This window comes from Gigantopelta aegis, chromosome 3 (assembly GCF_016097555.1).
Source record: "Gigantopelta aegis isolate Gae_Host chromosome 3, Gae_host_genome, whole genome shotgun sequence".
NCBI classification, from domain to species: Eukaryota; Metazoa; Mollusca; class Gastropoda; order Neomphalida; family Peltospiridae; genus Gigantopelta; species Gigantopelta aegis.
Window position 1 is genome coordinate 51,694,533 of NC_054701.1, and position 17,862 is coordinate 51,712,394.

The 17,862-nt window shown below is 35.7% G+C and overlaps 1 protein-coding gene across 1 annotated transcript; it reads right to left on the reverse strand.

The window, feature by feature from the left end:
- Positions 1 to 408: 408 nt before the first annotated feature.
- LOC121368210 (protein UXT-like) lies at positions 409 to 17,005 on the reverse strand. Its single transcript, XM_041492845.1, has 5 exons — positions 16,858 to 17,005; positions 7,728 to 7,809; positions 4,509 to 4,582; positions 1,039 to 1,210; positions 409 to 614 (listed from the first exon to the last, which is right to left on the reverse strand). Exons 1-5 carry the CDS (start codon positions 16,926 to 16,928, stop codon positions 552 to 554), a joined length of 462 nt encoding a protein of 153 aa, XP_041348779.1. The 5' UTR covers positions 16,929 to 17,005; the 3' UTR covers positions 409 to 551.
- Positions 17,006 to 17,862: the final 857 nt, after the last annotated feature.

Consider the following 17,862-nt stretch of genomic DNA (forward strand, 5'->3'; position numbering starts at 1 on the left):
AGCAGATGATTAATAAATCAATGTGCTCTAGTGGTGTCGTTAAACAAAACAAACTTCTTTTTTGTAGCCTGAGTGAGAAATCGATAACCAAAACACCTCAGGCAACCGCTAAGGCCGAATCTCCTCATGCAACCGCTCCACCCCTTCCCAAAACAGGCAAATCAACAAAAGAACTTAATACATAATTTATTTAAATAATGTAAATTGTTTAAAATACTTCTGAACAGCATCTTTGTTGTAAGGTTTTACTGCAACACATGTAGGAATGTCTTCTGGCTGTTCAACCCACAGCTTGTGTGCAACATTTTCATTTGTCAGGGTTTCTGAAAGTGTTCGCAGACTTTTTTCGTCCTTTGCCTCTAAGATAACTTTGTGCATTTTGTCCACATTGGATAAGTATTGCTGAGTAACTTCATCATTATAATGCAGATGCATCACTGCAGTACAGGCATGACATGCTTGTGCAATCAGTGCCCCAGTTGGCCATTTTAACACTGTTGCCAGGTCTCGACGTAAAACAACGTACTGAACCACATTTGATGCCATTATCTTTAAAATACGTCTCTCATTGGTTTATCAACTTCTCCAGAAAGGTTTTGCAGCTCCCGCAAACCCTAAAAACAAAAAATGGCGTTATTACAATAAATATCTCCAAACTAGTTCTAAGAATAAATTACAACATGGCAGAAGATATCTTCAATCTCTTGAAGTGCTAACTTCTTTGTCAATGTTCATTAAATAAAATGATATTGTCCAAATTGTTTATTTTTATTATCGGTATTGCAAACATATTGTACAACTCAATCTCTAACTGAAGTTGTCAAAACCACTAGGGATGCCAAGTGAATTTAGTGATCACTAACTGAATGTTCAAAATTACAGCAAATCTACATAATTCTTGGTATTCACATCAGCACCAAGGACAATTGTCAAGTTTACCAGATCAGTCAGAGTGAAAGTATTTTAAAAAGTCGAACGTTCTGTAGTCTCGTTATTATTACATGCAGGACAGAAGGATGAAGTTAGGTATGTTCAAACCTCGAGCACCAGCTTGATGTGAGCTTTAATCTGTGCAATCTTTTTGGTGAGAGAGTCTGTACTCTCCGTCAGTCTTGCTGTTTTCTTGTTTATGAACAACAATGCTTCATCTAAAGTGAAGTCAACAAAAACACCAAGACCAACTGCCACGAAGATGTGTGATGGATCTGGACTACAATTAGAACATGACATCTTTATAAATATAAACAAGAGGCTCTGACATTCAAAGTTAAACAATGGTACCAAATGAAGCCATGTAACAGATACAGTATACTGCATAACAATCGGGCACCTTCCATAGATAAATTAAAACATGAAATACCTTGTAACTAATAAATTGAAATCTAAATTTTATATAACTTTTTTTTTTTTAATTTCCAGTGAAACTACCTTAGAATTAAAGTTAGTAAAAACAAGTATTCTGAGAGTACTGCTAAAGCAACACGTCCCCAATCTGATCAAACATATTTTTCTATTTCAGGAGTTCAAGGGTCAAGGGATAAATGGCTATAATCTGGAACAGTACATGAAGCTATACACAAACGTTCAATTCAGTCTTGAAGCATTTGTAAAAACAAAAAAAGTTGTGATTTTCCTATCTCCTTAGTTCAAGGGCCATAACTCTGTAAAAAGAAATGGGTAAATTGTCATGAAAGTCAAACCTGATTTGTAATAGTACATGACAAAGCTATACACAAAATGTCTGCTCAATATTTCTTTATTTCCCAAGTTCAAGAACCACAACTTGTCAAAAACAGTTAAATCGCCATAGAAATTAGTTTGTTTTGTTTAATGACACCACTAAAGCACATTCATTCATTAATCATCAGCTAATGCTGGTATATAGTGTTGGAGAGGAAACCGGCTACATCTTTCCATTAGTAGCAAGAGATATTTTATATTATAAGCACCATCCCACAGACAGGATAGCATATACCACAGCCTTTGATATACTAGTTATGCTAGAACGAGAAATAGCCACCAACTGGGATCAATCCTAGACAGACTCTGTATCAGGCGAGCTCTTTAGGGTGTATACTACCAAATCAAATCCCATAGACGACAATAGTAACATATGTGACTAAAACTTCTACCTGCAGCGTATCAATCGACATAAACACCACAGATATAAATACTACTAACCCTCACTTAAAGTGAATCAGAAAAAATTGGGGGTCAAGCTGCTTGTTTCAGAGATAACGGGTAGCGTCTATGACTACCCTAGTTCCGTAAAAAATTCTAGTAAATTTTTTTACAGGTACCCATACATGTTTCAAGCACAAGGCTACTTGACACATTGGTACTAGATGAAATAAAATTGCATATTTGTTTTACCCAGATGAAACTTATTTTTTACAACCAACACACTCACATTTATAACCAATCACGGGACTTGTGGTGTTCACTTCTCTATCAAAAGTTCAGTGCACCTCGAACTTTGACCCAGCTGGAAGTTATTTGGTTTAGTACTACCTTTACCACTGGGCTTTGTCTCACCCCCATCACCACGAAAGTTAAACTTGATCTGTAACGGTACATATTAAAGCCTGGCTGTAAATTTAGCATAATTCCATGTTTCCGCGAATCCTAGATTTTGGGTCGGAAGCATAGGATTATAATACGGAATCCCAAAATATCTATATTAAATCATGTTCCTGATATTTTTAAGAATCCTAAAAAACAATTCCCGAAATTTAATGCCTGAAGAGTGTATAACACCAAATCAAATCCCATAGATGACAATAGTAACATATGTGGCTAAAACCCCTACCTGCAGTGTATCAATCAACATATACACCACAGATATAAATACTACGGTACCACCCTCACCCTTAAACATTTTAGTACCTTTTTTTACAGGTACCCCATACATGTTTCAAGCACAGAGCTATCCGTCACTGTGGTTCTAGATGAAAGAAAATTGCATACATTAACCAGATTTTTTACAACCAACACACTCACATTTATCACCAATCATACAACCAACACACTCACATTTATCACCAATCACAGTTGGGTGTACCTCGAACTTTGACCCAGCCAGAAGTTATTTGGTTTAGTACTACCTGAGTGCTTAAACACAAAATTTCACATCAATATGTGGAGGCTTTACGGAAAAAAAATTTGAAAAACTATATGTGGGATAGTTGGACTGACAGACAGAAAGACAGACAGAAGTATCCTGGATGAAGACGAAACCTATAGTCTCCTTTGGTTGGACCAACAGAGGATTAATAATCAATATTTCATCAGTTAAAAAACAAGAGTACTGGTGAGGTACATGATACGACCGTCAAGAGTTTGATGGAAAACCATAGATATTAATGAATATGTTACGGGTATGATTCAATTCTAATTATGTGAAATGTTTGCAATGGGATGGATGAAGGAGTTTATTTTAGACCAACTACTGATGATACTGTATCCATTGGAGAAGGTGCTGTCTGATTAATAGAGGATTCGTCACGAGTGTTTTTTAATATGGAAAATATCAACAGAGTCTGTTAATTGGTATTTGTCGAGGCTCTGCCGAGACAAATACCAATTAATAAGACGAGGTTGATATTTTCCATATTAAAAAACACGAGTAGCGAATTCTATTTATCCTATAACACTCCTAAAATAACATTTTAATAAAAAATTTTTAGTAAATCACAGTACTAAAGTCGCTGCCATCGGTAATATGTTGTCATCACGATTAACACAAATTAGTTTGACGTCACGCGTTTCAAACAAATCTTTGAAAACGTTACGCTCAGGTATACAGGCCTTGTTGGCTTGTAAGCAAATGACCCATCCACAGCAACATATTACCTAGAGACCTTGCAGATTTGCATACCTTTATTAACCGGGTTAATAAAGTAAATTATGACATGGGTTTATGACATGGATATCATGGGCAAGTTACAGGATAAATTAAGTTATTGTTCTTTATTAGAAAGGGAAATTTTGTTTTGCAATGGTGACATATTTATACAACCATCCCAAGTTGTTCCTACATGATGGTCCTGTATGCATCTGTATGTAAAATATAGTCCGGACAAGGACTTATTGTTATGTGCAGTAAACCATGAAAAGTAGGTCACAGTGACCTAATAACAGTATGGAACACACCGGCTTCCGAAGTTGTTCCTACATGCGAGGTTTGATGGTCCTGTATGCATCTGCATGTAAGATATGATCTGGACAAAAAAGTTAACAGACGGAAAATGCCATACCATAATACGACCCATCATAGACGGGTGGGTTAAAAAAAAAAGAGGAGAAAACTCAAAAACATATTCAAAGAAATGAAGGAACACAAATCAGCAAGGTATAACACAAAAAAGGATACTGTTTGTTTATTCAAATGTATTTTTGAAGATGTAACTTAGCTTGATATTAACATATTACAGACAAGGCAGGCAGCCTGTTATTTTATTTGTACAAATAACTATCAACATATAAATCAAATTAAATAAAATACCAACACTTTAGCTTGAATGTAGAAGTTGCATCCAATGTCGGTCTTCGTTTTCAGTTCACTGTTGGATAAGTTAGTTTCCTACAAAAATTAATTTACAACATTTAAACTTTCAAATATATATTTTTTTTATACCAGTTGTTAAGAAATTTAAGAGGTACATATATTAAACAATACTCTGTACCAGCCTCTGTTTTATGTGATTTTTTGTCAATATTCCAGTTTGACTCCATGTAAAAAGTGTTTTGGAAATAACAATGTTCTGTTTTATATACAAATTGTAAAAACATTGGTAAAGATTTAAATAAAACAGGTGTATATTCAACGATGGGGTATTGGGGATGCAGCCACCCTCCCCAAAAGCTGATGTTAAAGTTTGTTTTGTTTAATGACACCATGAGAGCACATGCATTGATAATGAATCATCAGCTATTGGATGTCAAATATTTGGTAATTCTGACACATAGTCATCAGAGGAATCCCACTACATTTTTCCACTAGCAGCAAGGGATCTTTTATATGCACTTTGCCAGAGACAGGAAAGCACATACCACAGCCTTTGACCATTGTGGTACACTGGGTGGAACAAGAAAAACCCCAATCAGTTGAATGGATCCATCGAGGTGGCTCGATCTTGTGATGCAAGCACTTCATGCAAACACTCAACCAATTGAGCTAAATTCCACCCCCCAAAAGCTAAAAAAATCCAGTACTTAGCAGATGAATATGTAGAGAATACTACATGGCTGGCCATTAAATACCATTTATCTTACAGTGAGCTGCATACATTTTTAAACAAAGAGTTGTAAGATAAATGGTATCTAACAGACAAAATGTAGTATTCTATGTCTTACACTTAATTTAAAACATGTTTCCACCTAAAACTTATTTAGTCTTAGCATTGTAGTTGTCATACAACACAGTGTAATCAGTTTCTGGTTAATTTGTAAGTTACAGAGTAATCGATGTTGACTACATTTTTTCATTGGGTGGTATGGTAGTAGTAACCAAGTCATCACCTAGAAGCAGCCAGTCGTACGACTTTGGATTGAAATATTAGTAATGTGGGATTGAATATTAGTAATGTGGGTTGAATGTTAGTAATGTGGGATTGAATATTAGTAATGTGGGATTGAATATTAGTAATGTAGGTTGAATGTTAGTAATGTGGGATTGAATATTAGTAATGTGGGTTGAATGTTGGTAATGTGGGATTGAATATTAGTAATGTGGGATTGAATATTAGTAATGTGGGATTGAATGTTGGTAATGTGGGTTGAATGTTAGTAATGTGGGATTGAATATTAGTAATGTGGGTTGAATGTTGGTAATGTGGGTTGAATGTTAGTAATGTGGGATTGAATATTAGTAATGTGGGTTGAATGTTAGTAATGTGGGACTGAATATTAGTAATGTGGGTTGAATGTTGGTAATGTGGGTTGAATGTTAGTACTGTGGGATTGAATATTAGTAATGTGGGTTGAATGTTAGTAATGTGGGACTGAATATTAGTAATGTGGGGTTGAATATTAGTAATGTGGGTGGAATGTTGGTAATGTGGGACTGAATGTTGGTAATATGGGACTGAATGTTGGTAATGTGGGATTGAATATTAGTAATGCAGGTTGAATGTTGGTAATGTGGTTTGAATGTTAGTAATGTGGGTTGAATGTTGGTAATGTGGGACTGAATGTTGGTAATGTGGGATTGAATATTAGTAATGTGGGTTGAATGTTGGTAATGTGGTCTGAATGTTAGTAATGTGGGACTGAATATTAGTAATGTGGGTTGAATGTTGGTAATGTGGGTTGAATGTTGGTAATGTGGGTTGAATGTTGGTAATGTGGGTTGAATGTTAGTAATGTGGGATTGAATGTTAGTAATGTGGGTTGAATGTTAGTAATGTGGGATTGAATGTTAAAAATGTGGGATTGAATATTAGTAATGTGGGTTGAATGTTAGTAATGTGGGACTGAATATTAGTAATGTGGGATTGAATATTAGTAATGTGGGTTGAATGTTAGTAATGTTGGATTGAATATTAGTAATGTGGGTTGAATGTTGGTAATGTGGGATTGAATGTTGGTAATGTGGATTGAATATTAGTAATGTGGGTGGAATGTTGGTAATATGGGACTGAATGTTGGTAATGTGGGACTAAATGCTGGTAATGTGGGACTGAATGTTAGTAATGTGGGTTGAATGTTGGTAATGTTGTTTGAATGTTAGTAATGTGGGATTGAATATTAGTAATGTGGGTTGAATGTTGGTAATGTGGGTTGAATGTTGGTAATGTGGGACTGAATGTTGGTAATGTGGGATTGAATATTAGTAATGTGGGTTGAATGTTGGTAATGTGGTTTGAATGTTAGTAATGTGGGACTGAATATTAGTAATGTGGGTTGAATGTTGGTAATGTGGGTTGAATGTTGGTAATGTGGGGTTGAATGTTGGTAATGTGGGACTGAATGTTGGTAATGTGGGTTGAATGTTGGTAATGTGGGTTGAATGTTAGTAATGTGGGATTGAATGTTGGTAATGTGGGTTGAATGTTGGTAATGTGGGACTGAATGTTGGTAATGTGAGTTGAATGTTGGTAATGTGGGTTGAATGTTAGTAATGTGGGATTGAATGTTGGTAATGTGGGTTGAATGTCGTTATTATACGACTGAATGTTAGTAATGTGGAACTGAATGTTGGTAATGTGGGACATGAATGTTAGTAATGTGGGTTGAATGTCATCAACGTTATTGTGCGACTGAATGTTAGTAATGTGGGATTGAACGTTAGTAATGTGGGTTGAATGTCATTAACATTATTATGCGACTGAATGTTAGTAATGTGGAACTGAATGTTAGTAATGTGGGTTGAATGTCATTAACGTTATTATGCGACTGAATGTTAGTAATATGGGATTGAATGTTGGTAACAGTTAATTCTGATACTGTATGAGGTTGGACCAGTCACTATTAGTGCTTACTATTCATGTCTTCCATTAGTTTTCACCATCAGTACATTTACTGAACATAAATAGATTTACTGAATGTTTCCATAGTGATACATGGCACTTTTCATGTAATGAAACTGGTCCAAATACAGGTATCAAAACAGTAATAATGTTCACTGGTTAAAGGTCTCAATACACGATTGAAAAGTGAATATGCGTTCTACATATAATTCATTATTAATTAATTGAAACATTTAATTAACTATAACATCAACCAACCTTGAGTCTTTCAATCACTGTTTTTAGTTGCAAATATTCAGAAATCTGGCTAAATATTTTATCTCTAGCCTCTAATGCTTTTCTGAAAAATGAAATGAAATTTTTTAGAAGTTTTACAAACACAGAAAGCATGATACTGTAAACCAGTAAATATTAGTAAGAATAAAATTAGGAAATACAAAATCATAATAATTCATGAAGCTAAATTTAAATAATAAACAAAAAAATGTTGCAAAAAAACGTTTGTGTGATTGTTTTGTCTGTGATTAACTGAACACACAATAATGGTTACATGCTACTGATTAAACTATAAGCATATCAAACAACAATACTGGTAGTTAGCTAGCATGCATATTACTGCAGTTTTCTACTGAATTTAATCAACTGTAACCTGCATAATGTTAAAATATATCAAAAGTATTCTTTCAGTCGAACCTAAAACCTTGGCAGATACAGGTATCCAAACATGAATCAGAATATATAAACCCAACATTATATATATGCTTACGGAATTAAATATCTTGCCTACCATAAACTTATTCAGTGTCATTGATACGTATGTAGCTGCATATGTAGACATTCATCTTAATGTATGTTAACAAAAAATTAAACTTGAAAAAATTAAATTGAACATTCATAAATATAACTATGAATGAAGCTTTACTGATACAGGACTTGTAGATTATGAGAAATGGAACTACATTTGTACAATGTACATGTATAAATACCAAATTCAATGTTGAGCTAAATGCAAAAGTTGATGCCGTAACCAATGAAAAAGTCACGTCCTGGCTCGTCACGTCCTGGCTCATACTTATGTTTTTAAAAGTAAATATTACATCATAAAGAATAATTTTTTAGTAAATTGCTATATGGCATTCAGAAATATATTGGATATTGTATTAAACAGTGTATTTCAATAAGAAAACATTCTACCACGTGAGCAGAATTTTGGAATTGACTGCACTGTTAAAAAAGTGATGTCCATTTCCGTCACGTCTTGGCATATTTTACTTTTCACTTTCCAAGTCAATTTTTTTACAAAAAACTAAATTGGGCCTGACATGCTTATACTATGTATAAATAATAAAACTGCATTTCCAATTGGAAAGGACTTTTACTGAAGGAGATCATAAGAGTCAGAATGTCATGTCCTAGCTAAAATCATTACCATGGAATAGCCCATAAAGAGAGTTTTACCAGCAGATGCTGTGACAATCATGTGACTTCAATAACCAGATACCAGCTAGTACAGCTGAGAACAAACAGAAATAGTTTTTAAAATTAAGTTTTCTTTGAAATTACAGTCTTTGAAAATCATAGAAAAAAGGTATTAAGAAATGTGTCCTGTTTATGAGTAGGTAAAGTTCAATCTTGCTTTTTTGGCTCGTTTTAACTTTATTTTCACAAACATTTCACAAACGTTTCTGAAATAACAGATATTTGTTTACTTCCCCATGCAAAAGTCAAATTCGTCAAAACCATTCAAATATACATACTATATTGCACACAACCGACGCAACCACCGAAACAGGAACCTCACCGACACCGAAACAGGGCAATCGATGATACCATATACTGAGGCAAGTGAATGGTCCTTATTTGGCATTGGAAAAAACATATGGGGTTATTTTAATGACAATTTAGTGGAAATATTTATAGGATAAATGCTAATAAAGGTATTGTAACCCAAAATAAGGCTTAAATTTTAAAACATTTTATTTTGCCAAATTTTTAGGTCTATCACTTTTTGCTAAACAGAGTTATTTCCCCATAATAGAAACTTTCCATTTTAGGGGGTTAGGGCCAACTTAATTTTTATTTTTTAAAATAGTTCTTATAAAGGTATTTTATCAGTACAGCAACATATTGTTATCATTACCAGGCACAGATACAGAGGGGGGTGCCGGGGGTGCACCCCCCCCCCACCCTTCTCGAGTTCAAGTGCCCTTATTTGTAGAAATAGGTGCCCTCTTTTTAAATATATATATATATATATATAGTTTTAAAAAAATAATTCAAACCACGATCATATTACTACAGTCCTCGTGATTCCACAATCTATTCTTTACAAATCATTACTTTCTCTTAAGTGCGATGCCACTTTATTTCCGAGTTCAGTTTTATATAAAAAAAAATATGGTTTTTTTGCGACCATTTCAAAACAGTGAATTATTTCATAATGCCTTCAAGGCAAAGACGAAAAAGAAATAACAATGATTTTATTGCACGAAGCTGCAATAAACTGTTCTCGATTAACAGATATGTGCAGGTAATAGAACCTATTTGCGATTGTCACGTCAAATTCTTTTTGTTCAGTTAGAATAATTATCTGACTCCACAGTGAAATTTCTTGTCAATGTATGACACATTACATAGCATCAAGTATCCAATAAATTAGTACCATAACCAAGCCTTGAAATAAAACATTTTAGTGTACCCGACACAATGTCCTGCACCAATCAATTTGTGCCCGACATGAAAGAAATTGTACCTGTCACAAAACATTGTAAATAAAAATGAAACAAATTATGTTTTGTGTTGTTTAATAATTGATATATTTAATTACTAAATATCCAATGCAGCAGTTATGGCAATAGTCACCAAATGATGACATTTATTATTGTTACATACTTACTAGTCTATGATGCATTAATATATGTCTGGTAAAGCTGTATCCTAACCAGCCGCGAGCTACATGAGCGATTATTTTAGAAATCATGGATTTCAATTGCCGTATCCTAACCGCACGCGTGCGCCGCAACATATAAATCTGTTGCGTCGCACGCGTACAGTTAGGATGCGGCAATGGAAGTCAATGATTTCTAAAATAATCGCTCGCGGCCGGTTAGGATAGGGCTTAAGAAACCCATGAAACTGTCGTCACTATCACTTTGTGTTGAACTTTCAGATTCATGATGATCTGACTCAGACTTGGTTGCCGAGTGATCTTTAGCATTTGACACATGCTGATTTGTGGACCCTTTGATCCATGCGTCCGAAAAATTGTGATTATACTGCATTTCTTTTTTAAATGTTTTGCAGAGCGAGCACGTCATAAGTGTAACCTCGCCTTTGGTGTTTTCTTCAAACTGTAGCCACAAAGAGGCATTTGTTTTAACTAAATACTCCTTTTACCATTTTAGTTCAGTGCTAGATTTTAAGATACTACTCTGGGGAATATTTGTTTGGTAATTTTTGGGGACGATTTAATCGGCAGCTGCCCGCCGTGGATACTGGGAACAGGTACCTGTCTGTTCTTTTACAGCAAAGACTGAAGTTATTTTGTTCAACATCCTTTAATTGTTAACCACGAGGCAATTTGAATTGCAAACTTTAAACGAAAATGCCACAGGAAGTATACGCTAAGTACGAAAGGTAAATTACTAATATGCGTGACATCACTTTTCACAATGCAAACTTGAGACTATAAAAAATCCTACTAAACAGGTACGCGGACTGTAGATGAACTTCGTGTTGGACTGTCAAGTGCCCCGCGAACTGGTTCGAATCCCACTGGTACACATTTGTATTTTTTTATTCGTAATCAATTTTTTTTTTTAATCGGTGCATTAAGTGTATTCGACTCCAAAACAGCTGGCTTTTACTACAACGCGAGCTTCGGACATGGTGACCGGCGCAATCGACATTGTTACTGACAAGTTACAAATTTGTACCGGACAATGACCGTGACCGGCTGCTTATTTCAAGGCTTGATAACTACACCAGATTGTATATTTAATTAGATTGGAATAAAGCTGTCTGGTTTAATATGAACATTGTTAATTTTTATTCATTAATTTTCGAGTTGTCATGTTTCACATTAAATTGGCCGTAGGCCAGATTTCCGAAGCAATTCAACATATATGTTGTGTCCAAACCATTCCGAAATCTACGAAAAGCCACAGGAAAAGATGGTGTTCTTGAAAATCAGTCGAAGCTGCAATTCCACAAGGATGCAGTCAGTGCTGGATGTAACATGATACAGAATTTGGACGAACCACGCAACACGGTTGTCTATCAAATGTCCGAAAGCAGTCGTATTCAATATGACAGAAACTTGCACATACTCAAAAATGAGGTTCATGCAGTTTTATTGTGTGGAAAGCAAAACATTGCATTACGTGGTCACTGTGATGATGACAGTAGCACCTCATCAAACAGAGGTAATTTTTTTTAGCAATACTAGATGCATTGTCTACATCAGATCATATACTCTGTCAAAAAAGAAACGCATAGGCGAAATATTCATGGAATTATCTCTTTAATACAAAGTGGCATAATTTTGTTATTTATGATCGCATCACAGTAAAATTTGACATGAGTATGTGACAATGTTCTTGCTATGGACTGACGGCAGTGGAGGCGTTTTTCGTCACCAAACAGCATTGCACGAGGGCACTGAAATCAGTACCTTGTGTGGTCACCAGCAGCAGCAATCACTGCGCGACATCTCCTTGGCATAGACTGAATGAGTCTCTGAATCTGGGCACATGGAATCCTAGCCCATTCTTCCTGCAGTGCATGTGACAGTTGCGGAAGCGTCTGAGGCTCCAGGTCACGCTGGCATACACGTCTGTCCAGTTCGTCCCATAGATGTTCAATAGGGTTGAAATCTGGCGATCTTGATGGCCATGGCAGCAAATTAATGTTCTCATTCTGTAGGAAATACATTGTTACACGTGCCATATGCAACCTTGCATTATCCTGCTGAAAGAGTTCTCTCTTGTCAATCCAAAATGGGAAGCATGTGACGGCAAAGAATTTCATCCCGGTAGTGTACAGCTGTCAGGTTGCCTTGTACAAACACAAGTTCACTTCAGCCGGTGTATGAGATGGCTCCCCACATCATGACACTCCCTCAACCGAATCTGTCAACTTGGGCGACACAGTTGTTGGCAAAACGTTCATTGCGGCATCTGTAAACAAGTTGTCATCCATCACGTCGCTGTAGAAGCAAGCGTGACTCATCGCTGAACTATACTCGCCGCCAGTTTCCCCAAGTTCCACCCCTATACATTCGTGCACCAGCGAATACATGAATGTCCATGTTGACGTCACAGGACAGGGCCAATATATGATCTCCTAGCCCGTATACCAGCTTCTTGAAGTCCATTCCAAATGGTTTGTGCAGACACCCTTCTCAAACCAGGTATGCATCTAACAGTATTCGTTGCTGTGGCAGTTCGGTGACACAAGTGCAGAATCCAGATGTAGCAATCTTGTGCTGCAGTTGTTATACGAGGTCTTCCACTTCTGGGCCGGTCTTCAGCTGATTGAAACTGCTGGTACCTGTCCCAGAGACGTGAAATGGTACTCTGATGGACATTCATGTGGCGTGCGACTGCTGACTGCGATTCACCTAACTGGAGGTGGCCTATTGTAATGTTTCGATTCGGCAGGCTTAGTCTTGGCATCTTGTAACTCATCTACGTCAAAATTGAAATGAGACATCATAGCGAACATTGCAGGTTTAAATACCCATCACTACCCCAATCTCCCCCCCCCCCTCCCCCGAGTTCAACGTGCATTCGCCAAAATCTGACCATTTCATGCCTATTTCCTGCAATTGTCGCACAACTTGCGTTAAATTTGTTTTAGGGTGCATTTGGGCATGCTGTTCCATTCCAGGAACATTAACAAACATGGTCATTCAGCAACATTATAAAAAAATTAAATATTTTGTAAAATCAAACACTTTTCTTCTTTCCCTATCACCTATGCCTTTCTTTTTTGACAAGAGTATATTTTGCGGGATCATCTGGAAAATGAAAAAAGAATACTAAGTGTACTTCGAAAACAATCCAAAATGAAATCATTGCATTGATTGGAGATACCATCTGAAAACAAATCACTCAAAGTTTACATCAAAATGATTAATTTTTCACGATTATTAGAGATGAAGTCACATATATCCACACTCTAATCAGTAAGTTTTGGCCATCACCATGTGCAATAGCCATGTGTTAAATGTGTCTATCACATCAGCATGTACACTACCATCAATTGGAACAATGACTGACAGCAAAAACAAGGTTTAATGTTTCTTCGATAATTCACCCAAACGGCAAGCATTTTTTTAATTGGTCCTTAACAATCTAGAAAACACACCTTCAGTAAAAAGGTTGAAAGGTCTTTGCAAAACTTGATGTGTTGAAAGGCATACATGCTATGAAACATTCCATAAGTTGTATACCCATACATATGTCAATGCCGTAAGCCGATTGCGAGTCCTTCTGATGATTACACCAACTGGTCATGGGATAGACACAGCCGGGTTAAGTCGCAAGGCCTCTTGTCAAGACTGCACATTCAGCCACCACATCATTGCCTTCGTCATTGCTAAGAACAAGCTTGCATTTTGTGAAGGCCACTGCATCCAAGTTGCAAAAAAATGGATGAGATGTATTTGAAGCATATTGCATGACTGATTCAACTAAAACAAGGATACATGAAGGAAGGAAATGTTTTAACGACGCACTCAGCACATCAAGCGAACGCTTTACCACTGGGCTATGTCTCGCCCCACATCAGGCAAAGGGACATATTGACAAGGTAGTGACAGTTTCCATGAACATTATCCAAACTACAGAACTGAAGTAACAGATGTATGAGAAAAATCGTCGGTATATATATTGGTCTGACAAAATGAAAAATTAAGTAATGCGGGAATGGACATATCATGGAATTCACAATGGACTGGTCTGGACTTTGTCTAGTGAGATCCATGATGATGCTCCAGAGTCAAGTTTGATCACAAGATGCCTTGATTATCTACACGAACCATGGGATTAACAAAGTGACCGTTTTAAAATTAATATATAATTTTTTATTAAATTGTGTGTCTGGCAATACTGTCAATGTCCCTAACTGCGTTATGCTTCCAAGTCCGTTCACTTTGTTTTCTCATGCATGGTTCACGCAATCGACATCCGATTTGTTGTCATCGGCATGTCGTTCATTTACGAGATTTTTCTTCACAGTTCAGGAACATTTTCATAAACAATAAAGTTCAGATAAGTAAGTATCTAAATACAAAACTTTACAAACCCCAAAAAACATTAATTTTACTAAGTTGTTTCCTTAAAATTAGCAATATCGGGTCCGCATGACTCGTAGAAATTGACTTAAAATGGAAAAAGATGAATTAACATTCGCCAATTCAGTGCGTGTCACATGACCTCACACATGTTAGATCAATAAGGCCAAAGTATTTAATTTTTACGATTTTTAAGACCCCTGTTGTTAGAATTTGTTTTCAATTATTATATTCGATCTGCAAAAGGTATGCTACATTTTTTGTGCCTTTATTGTAGTGAATAGTATTCATAATCCATTCATAACAACTGTAAATAATTTTTAATAAACATAATGCCTATCAGTATTGACATCAAGTGTTAGTGATGTGCGTTGATAAAATGCGGACTGGATCAGAACGCTTGACAAATTGAATTTAAAAAAAAAAAAAATATTAAACTAAGTGTTCGTCAACTGTGCATAGTTAAGAAACATATATTTTTTCATATAGTGGCCTTAAAAATGGAAAATGACGAAGTGCACATGCGCATTACGATCTACTTTTTGCAAATGCATGCACCTGAACGCAGTTAGAAACATTGCACGTTCCTGTTTACTGGAGGGTGTTTCACTTTTGTTTACTAGAATGGATTTGTTTTACAACCACATTGTTGATTTTTTTACGTTAACTGATTGCAGTCTATTTTGTTTCATGTATCGTATATATACCATCGACGTCCCAAACTGCGTTCACCTAACGACAAAAACACGAATACGATATTTACGGAAATATTATTCTACATTTTTCAGCTACGATATGTAAAACAAAATAGATTGCAATCAATTAACGTAAAAAAATCAACAATGTGGATGTAAAATAAATCCATTCTAGTAAACAAAAGTGAAACACCCTCCGGTAAACAGGAAAGAGTGCGACGTTTCTAACTGCGTTCAGGCGCATGCATTTGCAAAAAGTATCGTAACATGCATGTGCGGTTCGTCATTTTTAATTTTTAAGGCCACTACCTGAAAAAATATATGTTTCTTAACTATGCACAGTTGACGAACTTTTAGTTTAATATTTTTTTAAAAGGAAAAATTCAATTTGTCAAGCGTTCTGGTCCGGTCCGCGTTTTATCAACACACATCGCTAAAACTCGATGCCGATACTGATAGGCATTACGTTTATACCAGTGAATAGTTTGTAAAATATCATTTTTAAAATGAATTGATTCATAATTAACACAATTTATACACTAAAAATTATTTACAATTATTATGAATGGATTATGAATACTATTCACTACAACAAAGGCACAAAAATGCATACCTTTTGCAGATCGAATGTAATAATTGAAAACAAATACTAACAGGGGTCTTAAAAATCGTAAAAATTAAATGCTTTGGCCTTGTTGATCTGGCACGCGTGAGGTCATGTGACACGCACCAAATGTTAATTCATCTTTCTCCATTTTAAGTCAATTTCTACGAGTCATGTGGACCCGATATAGGTAATTGTAAGGAATAAACAAAAACGACTTAGTAAAATTAATGGTTTTAGGGGTTTGTAAAGTTTTGTATTTAGAAATTAGATACTTACTTTTCTGAACTTTATTGTTTATGAAAATGTTCCTGAACTGTGAAGAAAAACCTCATAAATGAACGACATGCCGATGACAACAAATCGGATGTTGATTGTGCGAACTGTGCACGAGAAAACAAAGTGAACAGAATTTGAAGCATAACCGTGAATGATAACGCAGTTAGGGACGTTGACGATAATTACAACCTGGAAATATCAGCCCAAAACAGTTCTTCAATTTATATTCCAAATGACATTTCAGATTATGTATATTTATTTATTTTCCCTTTTTATACAGCACCCCCTCCTTACCAAAATCCTGCATCCGCCCCTGAATAGTCATATTTAGAAAGTGCCCGCGATTTCTAGTTTTTGGTAAAGAAAACAAACTTGTTCTTCGACCGTGCGTGTTAGCAATTTATGCCCACCCAAAATGTCTCCCTACGCATTTGGTATTTGGGACAGACGATCAACCATTTTGTCGAGCCTATTTTAGGTCGACTTGACCTGCTCCTTTCTTACAGTATCTACCTAAGATCTTCCTTTAATGTTTCATTCAAAAACTTCTCAAATTGAAGTACTCTGGAACAAGTATCAGTCATCTTAAGGTCTCACTACACAGATCACTTCCGGGTGAGAGTTGATAGTTCCTAATTGTGGCACATGTTATGGTTCACATATTCACTTCTAGGAAATGGTGAAGAATTAAAACAATATGTATGTTTAATGGTAAGCCTTCTGGCTGTATTTTGCCCATGTTATTTTGTAATATTGTGCATCGACATTTTGGGACAAGCGCATGTGACAGCCGGAGTGAATCGGTTAATGAACCACCTGTTCGGACCGGTACTACAGCCAGATGCGGTTGTATAGCCAAAAAAAAAACTAAGACGGAAATGTTCACAATTTTGGAGTGAATATAAATGCTTATATAATGTATGTTCGCAATGGTGTATGTTGTTAGTGCCAAAGAGAACCCGATCTATGGGCAATCTTCGCTTGAAGTTGGGCAGTTTAACATGGGTTTCAATGGCAGATGATATCTGTGTAGTGAGACCTTAACATCTTCATGTTCTACTGTTGTTTTATACAAAATGCGCTGCCAAAGGAAGACAATATTTTTTAAATATTCAGTTTCCATTTCATTTTAATTTATTGTACAATGCCGAACAATCTGATGTTGACAAAAATCCAGTAAAGAATTATATAACATCAAAAACAATAGCAACAACAACAACAACAACAATAATAGTAATAATATATCAAGTAGGTTGTTACCAGTCAATGACGTCTAGCAATTTCGTACCATGGTCATTTCGTTCCTGATTTTACTATTTCGTACCTTGGGTTGTTTTCGTACCATCGTTATTTTGCAACAAAACGTGTTGGTTTTTTGGGGGTTGGGGGTTTATTTAATATTTTAATCCCTTTTCTTCATCAACAGACAGAACAGTACATTACAACAACAATATACACATAATCCATTTCTTGTACATATAAAACATATAAATACAAATATAATATATATATATACTG

Coding starts and splice junctions, on each gene's coding strand:
- LOC121368210 (XM_041492845.1), bottom strand. CDS start 16,928: ATGACTGATACTTGTTCCAGAGTACTTCAATTTGAGAAGTTTTTGAAT. Junction 7,810..16,857: donor ACATTAAAGGAAGATCTTAG/GTAGATACTGTA, acceptor TTCATTTTTCAG/AAAAGCATTAGAGGCTAGAG. Junction 4,583..7,727: donor CAGTGATTGAAAGACTCAAG/GTTGGTTGATGT, acceptor TAATTTTTGTAG/GAAACTAACTTATCCAACAG.